The sequence below is a fragment of the Thunnus thynnus genome, chromosome 11 (genome assembly GCF_963924715.1).
Source record: "Thunnus thynnus chromosome 11, fThuThy2.1, whole genome shotgun sequence".
NCBI classification, from domain to species: domain Eukaryota; kingdom Metazoa; phylum Chordata; class Actinopteri; order Scombriformes; family Scombridae; genus Thunnus; species Thunnus thynnus.
This window is the reverse complement of record NC_089527.1, coordinates 33,016,748-33,024,339: the sequence shown is the minus strand read 5'-3', so window position 1 is coordinate 33,024,339 and position 7,592 is coordinate 33,016,748. Positions and strand designations below refer to the sequence as shown.

The window sequence follows — 7,592 nt, the reverse complement described above, 5'->3', positions numbered from 1 at the left end:
ATAATGTACAGTATTGGATGGACAGCAGTGTCTGTGTCATAGAGACTGACATTCTAGAACTGTCATGTCATGATGCAACAAAGGACATTCTGATTCAGCTCAGCAGATTTTGACTTAAGATCCTGACACAGTACAGAGCAGCTGGTTAACATTTTACTCACGTTGTATCTACGGAAAGATCTGCAACCATGTTTAAAATGCCTCGCTGTCTACGAAAGGTTAGTTTTACAAATGTTACACAGTTTCTGTACTTTCCACCTTGTTTATGTCAACTTGGAAGTCAGAAATAGTGCTATTTCTCTGACTTTCTTCAACAAGAGTTTTATAGATAGCAGGGTCTGTGAACACAGCTTATATCTGCTATGAAGACACATGATTTTTCTTTCAATTAACAATTAATTTGCTACATTTTTCTTTATCCTGAACAGAAAAATCAAGTGTCAGTTGTGGAAGATGAGAGCCAGCTGTGCTCCATCTCTAGTGCAAGGTAAGAAAAGTTCACCTGCACACAGTGAACTGAGTGAGCAGAAAAATAGAAACACCTGTACCATGAGATGCAGACTGTAGTGATGTTGTAGTGGACTACAGTATATTGAAAGGTGTTTCTGATATTTAGTCAACTTCTCTTAAATGTATGGAGTCAGAAACTTCCATCATGATGTACTCCAACACATCAACACTAACTACAGCCTCCAGAGTGAGCACAGAGTTGAATCATCAGGATTTATTACAAGTGTTACAGGGTTTCTACTTTTTCTATATTTGTAATGGTCCCCTGCGTCACACACTAACTTGTCATTTGCTTACAAAGACTTGACTTGCACTTAAAACCAGCTCTGGTTTACACCTGCTACTAACAATTATCTTCATTATAAGTTCCAAGTTGACATCTACAAATGTCAAAAGATATTCAGTAAACAAGGACATAAACCAGAGAAAGGCAGCAAATCCTCACATTTATGAAGCTGGAACCAGGAAATGTTTGAGATTTTTGCTTCATAAATGACTCAAAGTTGAATAAATGAGTCAAATGACACTATTCTGTTATTTGCTGTATTGACTATGGAGAGTGATCAGTCCATTCAATCAATGCTGTCAAATGATTGTAAACATGAGTTGATGGTGAAAAGTCAGTGTGTTTGTGTTTTATCAGCAGTCAGAAGTCCTCTGTGGAGAAGCCACCAGGAAGGACTCCTTGGCTGCACAGACTGTTCGGTCGACCTGTGGTATGTTTGACAGGAAGTGCTTCACATTCACCTGATTTGAGCAGTTTGTAAACTCTCTATTTGGTATTTAGCCACAAAAGATGTCAGACGTACTTTATTCTTATGATAGTTTTTGTTGTCACGTCAGAAGAGCGAAAGGGAAAGAGAGGAAAGGGGACAGCGCTCCGGCCACCAACAGAGGTAAAAACATCATTCCTCCTCCCACTAGCAGAGCTGACAGTGTCTGTACTAAGAGTCAGGAAATGATTTATCCACAGTTCAAACTAAGTCAGCAGTAGATTAACCAGCTGTGTTTGTCAGCAGAGTCACCTCCTCAGACGCTCCAGCCAACCAACAACCAGAGAAGAAGACTCGCTGGAGGTGCCGAGTCTTCGACTGCTGCAGAGTAAGTTTCACTGCTTCACATCAATCACACAGTCACCAGTCTGGACTAGTAAAGGATTCAAAAGTGTGTCTCTGTGTTACTGAACTGTGAGAGTCTTTGTTTCCTCCAACAGAGAAATCGACGAGTCGCTCCGGCTGCCGACGACCAGGGAGACGACGGAGAGCAGAGAATCCCTCAGAAACCTCAGAGGAGGTAACGAGACTCTTTTCACATCACTGACAGTGTTTGTCAGGAAGAAAGAAAGTCAAGCAAAAACAAAGTCTGCTACAGAATTACAGCCCGTCTCTCCCTCCATGTTGCAGCCCTGTCAAAGCTACAGATGGGACTCTCACTGCTGATGAGGTTGATGAGGTGGTGGAGTTTGATGCTCTCACCGAGGAAGAGGAGGAAGCTGTGACGAAGACAGAGAAGAAAGCAGCCAACAGAAAACATGAGCTGCACAGACTCACATCTTTCCTCCTCTCTGGGTATCGGACACTGACCAACCAGGACTCGTCCTCCAACAGGTCACTTTCACATGTTCATAGTTCACATTCAAAAGCACAAAAATATCAAAAGCTGCCATCTGATGTCTGATCAGATTTGTTGACTTATTCTTTGATCAGATAGTTCCTGATTGTAATCAACATTTTCTCACTTTTTCACATGAAAAGCTCTTCAGACAACATCTGGTCTCTTTAGTGTGGCAGTACTGCAGCATCAGCATCAGCTCTGTCAACACATGTGTGATCGTTACATCACTTTTACATGAAAACATTGACTGTATGTTTATGTGTGTGTTTCTCTCTTCTTGTAGTGCCAAAACACATCACGTCCGTCATGGTGATGTCATGACCTCCCAGAGACTCAGAGGTCAGCAGGTCGACTGGTTTGGGTGAGTAAATCTGTTTCAAAACACAAATATTTAACAGAAGGTTTGTTGTTGCTCTGTCACATGTCTAAACTAACAAATGGATCTGTAACAGAACATAAATCCATCAAAGCAAAGTGAAATCTAACTAGTGAGAGAAAAGCAGCTGCAGTTAGTGATGTTGATGTGTGTGCTGACAAGTTGTGTTTGTGTGTCAGCTTTCCCAATCCAGCTCAGATCTGCTATATGAACTCCAGCCTTCAGAGCCTGTTCACGCTGAAGGACTTCATCACAGACATCATGTGCCAGGTGGAGGTGTGGGGTTCAGTGCCTCAGGCTGAACTGATCAGGTACAGCAGCCACACACACACACACACACACACACACACTGAACTGAAATAACAGCAGAAGCTCTCCTCTCTTATTTTCTCTTCACCCTCTGCAGAAGACTCATGAACATTGCGTTGCTTCACCGCTCCGTCGACGTCCGTGACAAACTCCAGGCCCTCTTTATGTTCAAGAGCGCCCTCTCTGTCCAGGCTCAGGAGTTCCAGGATTTCAACCAGAAAGTGAGTCAGCTGCTTTGATTGTTTCTGTTGTTTCACCTCCTCCTGATAGTTCCTCCTCTGTGCATCAAACCCTGTGTGTGTCTCTGTGTGTTCAGGATGCTCATGAGTTGCTGACAACTCTCCTGGATCAGATGAGGAGTTTGTCGCCAGCGCTGCAGGAAGCAGCTGCCCGCGTGGGAAGAAGCTACAGGTGCCCCATTGAAGACCACTTTGAGTTCCAGATGAAGAACACAAGGATCTGCAAGAGGTAAAAGAAGACAGAGAAACACATCACACACAATCACAGCTCAACACACTTGTCTCTTCATACAGCTTTTTTATGTATATATGCCATATGTCATATCACATATCTTCAGTGAAACAGCAAAACACCTTTCTCCCATTTTCCTTCTTTTCCCCATAAATACAAAACATTGTCAAAAGTTTCCACATTAAGTCTTAATGTTAAATCAGGATGCAACAGAGATTTTGAACCTTCTTTAACCTTCCAGCTGTGCTACTAAATCCCTACAACAGGACGCCTCATCATGACCTCTGCAGCTGTAATTTTATGTTCTGTCCCTTGAATGTGCAGGTGTGGAGCCCGGACTACCAGAGAAGAGGACTTCAACAACCTGTCTCTGGACCTGGTGCCTGGAGCTTCAGTCCAGCAGATGCTCCAGGATTACCTGAAGGTAAGATCCACCTGTCCCTTTTCAGTGACATCATCCTTGCTGTTTTATTATGCAGTATGTCACTGACAGCATGTTGTCTCTGTTGTTCAGGAGACAGACTTGGACTTCAGGTGTGACTGCGGTGCCAACACATCTGGCCAGCAGTCCACCTTTGTGAACCTTCCCAAGTGAGTGACATCACATCCAACTGTGGTCCACTGACTTTAAAGGACCTGCTGAACTACACACACACACACACACACACACTTTACTTCTCCTTCATCTCCTCGTTCTCATGTCTTTTCTTCTTCTTGTGTTTATTTCCTGTCTACAGGGTGCTGATGCTTCATCTGAAACGTTTCCGCTTCACTCCGTTCCTGCAGCTGGAGAAGCTTCGATACCCAGTGGAGCTGTTCAGAGAGCTGCTGGTGACCTCCAGCCAGGTAAGAAACAACTCACCTGAGTCCAAATACAAAGTAAACATGTGGTCTGTGTGTACTGGTGTTTTATATGTGTGTGTTGTTGACTGTGTTCCTCCTCAGGCTGATGGTTGGTACAGTCTGGTGAGCGTCATCAGCCATTTAGGCTCTGGAGGGGAACAAGGTAAGATGATGACACGCTGACGTCACACTGTCACCTTCTGTGGTTCATCTATCAGCTTCTCAGACTCATTATTTGAGCATTTTTGTTAAACCATTTTTTTAACTGAAATCAATCATACACAAGTCAGCTGTAGAGATCAGTTGACCTTCAGAACCTGTGCAAGTTAAGACACCTGATCTAACAGTGACTCCTCTCCTGTTAGGACACTACATAAGTGACGGAGTGCACCCAGATGTGGAGCTGGATGACCTCGCTGACCGCTGGCTCATTTATAATGATTCAGAGGTCACAGAGACAAAGGGGGCCTCTGTCTGTGAGCGGCGGCAGCGAGATGCCTACATCCTTTTCTACCAAAGACGGGTAAGATGACAAAAGTGTCTCTTCCTGAAGTCAAAGTGACTCTGATGTTGTTTGATTTGAACTGTTTCTCCAGACAGTGAGCCCACACACACGTTGTTGTTCACAGGGATTGTCTAATCCACCCACTCTGTATGACTGCAAGTGTTTTTCTCTGTTCTCAGATGTAGAGCAGTGTGGAGATGGGGGACTGTGTGGCACTCTCCTGAAGATGATGCAGTGGAGGTGAGCGACCACGGGAACTGGACATCACAGGTAAGTGTGTTCTTCTCTTTTGTCTTTCTGCAGGTGGTGAAGGAGAAGATGGAGGTTCAGGTCGGACCAGCAGCTCGTATCGTGGTCTGAAGCAGCAGGAGGACCCCCAGCCCTCAGGAGGAGGGGCTTCTTCCAGAGAGCCTGGTTCCTCCCGAGGTTTCTCCACGTTAGAGGGAGTTTTTCCTCGCCACTGTCGCCACACAACTCGTCTCCTACATACATCATTCTAATGCGGCTCTAGATTGGACTGTTACTGTCAGACATGGAGATGAGTTGCTCTGAATCAACGTGGCTTGCTCTCTGGGAACGACCAGCTGTAAATAAAAAGAAATAAATAAATAACTTGAGAATTAAGAAGGATTTGATCCTGCTCTTTATTTGTGTATTTTACTCTCAGTGTTATTGAGTCTTTATGCTTGAAATGGACCTCAGTGATCAGCTATGCTGACGTGCTGACGTGCTACGGTAAGCGTATTGTATCATTTCCGGTTGCCGACTGTGTATACTGATAGCGTTGTTGCTGCTCTCATCTCAGTTGATTTTCCTATATATATCACATTACTGTTGATTAATATCTGCTGTATATTGAAACTTTCGCTAGTTTTACACAAGCACTCTCAGCGCTTTTCTCTTAACGACTTTTCTCGCTAATCGCACAAGTTGTTAGTCACTTTAGCTCTGCAGCTAGCACTAGCAGCTAACTCAAACTAAGCAGTTAGCGATGGCTTCTCTCTCTCCCTCTCGTTCTCCTGCTCTCTCTTGCTCGGTGTGCCAAATGTTCAGTTACTCCTCTGCCTCCTTTAGTGATAGTGAGAAGTGTAATAAGTGTAGTCTATTTGCAGCACTGGAGGCAAGGCTTAGTGAATTGGAAGCGCGGCTCCGCACCATGGAAAAACAATCAGCTGCTAATATAGTTAGCCAGCCCCTAGTATCCGGTGCGGGCCGACCTAGCGTAGCTCCCACTCCCCCGGTAGCTCCCGAGCAGCCGGGAAGCCAGGGCGGCTGGGTGACTGTCCGAAGGAAGCATAGCCCTAAGCAGAAGCCCACGGTTCACCACCAACCAGTTCATGTTTCTAACAGGTTCTCCCCACTCAGCGACACACCCGCTGAGAAACAAACTCTGATTATTGGCAGCTCCATAGTCAGAAACGTGAAGTTAGCGACACCAGCAGCTATAGTTAAATGTATTCCTGGGGCCAGAGCGGGCGACATTGAGTCAAATTTAAAACTGCTGGCTAAGAATAAGCGTAAATATGGTACGATCGTCATCCATGTCGGCGGCAACGACTCCCGATTACGCCAATCAGAAGTCACCAAAATTAATGTTGAGTCGGTGTGTACATTTGCTAAAACAATGTCGGACTCCGTAATTTTCTCTGGACCGCTGCCTAATCTGACCAGTGATGACATGTATAGCCGCATGTCACAATTCAACCGCTGGTTGTCGAGGTGGTGTCCAGCAAACGATGTGGGCTTCATAGATAATTGGCAGACTTTCTGGGGAAGACCTGGTCTGATTAGGAGAGACGGCATACATCCCACTTTGGATGGAGCTGCTCTGATATCCAGAAATATGGCCAAGTTTATTAGTAAACCAAAACCATGACAACCCAGAGTTGAGACCAGGAGGCAGCGCTGCAGTCCTACACGCTTCTCTGCGCTTCCATTAGAGCAGTTACCCACCCAAAACCACATAGAGACTGTGTCTGTCCCCCGACCACATAAATCAATTAAATCCAAAGTATATAAAAGAAGAGTCATTCATGAAAATCTAGTAAAAATTAAAACCACTGCTGCAATAGTACAACAAAATAAGATAATTAAATGTGGACTCTTGAACATTAGATCTCTTTCATCTAAAGCAGTTTTAGTAAACGATTTAATTTCAGATCATCGTATTGATTTATTTTGTCTCACTGAAACCTGGCTGTGTCATGAAGAATATGTCAGCCTTAATGAATCCACTCCCCCCAGTCATATTAATACTCATATTCCTCGAGACACTGGCCGAGGAGGAGGAGTTGCAGCCATTTTCAACTCAAGCCTAATCATCAACCCTAGACCTAAATTTAATTATAACTCATTCGAAAGCCTTGTTCTTAGTCTCTCCCAGCCAACCTGGAAAACTTTACAGCCAGTTCTTTTTGTTATAGTGTACCGTCCTCCTGGCCCGTACTCTGAATTCCTATCTGAATTCTCAGAGTTTTTGTCGTATTTAGTCCTTAGTACAGATAAAGTAATTATAGTAGGTGATTTTAATATTCATGTGGACGTTGATAGTGACAGTCTCAGCACTGCATTTCTCTCATTATTAGACTCAATTGGCTTCTCTCAGTGTGTAAATAATCCCACTCACCGTCTTAACCACACCCTAGACCTTGTTCTAACTTATGGGATTGAAATTGAACATTTAATAATTTTTCCACAAAATCCTATTTTATCAGATCATTTTTTAATAACTTTTGAATTCCTATTACTGGATTACAAACCATTAGATAAAAATGTCCTCACTAGATGTCTATCTGATAGTGTTGTAGATAAATTTAAGGAAGCAATTCCGTCAATACTGAATTCACTGCCATGTCTCAATACTACAGAGGACTCTTATGTTAACTTTAGTCCCTCCCAAATTGATAATCTTATTGATAGTGCTGCAGGCTCACTAAGACAAACACTCGACTCCATCGCCCCCTT

General features: G+C 43.8%; 2 protein-coding genes across 4 annotated transcripts; both read left to right on the top strand.

Annotated features, from left to right (window-relative positions):
- Positions 1–130: 130 nt before the first annotated feature.
- Positions 131–5,142, top strand: LOC137193230 (ubiquitin carboxyl-terminal hydrolase 46-like). 3 transcript variants are annotated; one of them, XM_067604522.1, is made up of 17 exons: positions 131–218; positions 429–487; positions 1,154–1,226; positions 1,357–1,406; positions 1,530–1,611; positions 1,724–1,803; positions 1,914–2,117; positions 2,408–2,485; positions 2,680–2,811; positions 2,907–3,030; positions 3,126–3,277; positions 3,605–3,704; positions 3,795–3,871; positions 4,018–4,126; positions 4,226–4,286; positions 4,489–4,646; positions 4,808–5,142. In XM_067604522.1, the coding sequence occupies exons 1-17, from the start codon at positions 189–191 to the stop codon at positions 4,811–4,813; spliced, it is 1,575 nt and encodes a 524-aa protein (XP_067460623.1). In that variant the 5' UTR covers positions 131–188; the 3' UTR covers positions 4,814–5,142. The 3 variants fall into 3 exon arrangements, with proteins under 3 accessions (XP_067460623.1, XP_067460621.1, XP_067460622.1); XM_067604520.1 differs by having other exon boundaries at positions 1,336–1,406; XM_067604521.1 differs by having other exon boundaries at positions 1,354–1,406; positions 4,808–5,140.
- A 203-nt stretch (positions 5,143–5,345) lies between these two features.
- Positions 5,346–6,929, top strand: LOC137193229 (uncharacterized). Its single transcript, XM_067604519.1, has one exon. The coding sequence runs from the start codon at positions 5,620–5,622 to the stop codon at positions 6,502–6,504; it is 885 nt and encodes a 294-aa protein (XP_067460620.1). The 5' UTR covers positions 5,346–5,619; the 3' UTR covers positions 6,505–6,929.
- The last annotated feature ends 663 nt before the right edge of the window (positions 6,930–7,592 follow it).

Bases quoted from the DNA above. Each gene is read 5' to 3' on its own strand.
- LOC137193230 (XM_067604520.1), top strand. From the start codon at position 189: ATGTTTAAAATGCCTCGCTGTCTACGAAAG. The intron at 2,486-2,679 runs GTGAGTAAATCT...TTTGTGTGTCAG, and splicing joins CAGCAGGTCGACTGGTTTGG to CTTTCCCAATCCAGCTCAGA. The intron at 4,127-4,225 runs GTAAGAAACAAC...GTTCCTCCTCAG, and splicing joins TGCTGGTGACCTCCAGCCAG to GCTGATGGTTGGTACAGTCT.
- LOC137193229 (XM_067604519.1), top strand. From the start codon at position 5,620: ATGGCTTCTCTCTCTCCCTCTCGTTCTCCTGCTCTCTCTTGCTCGGTG.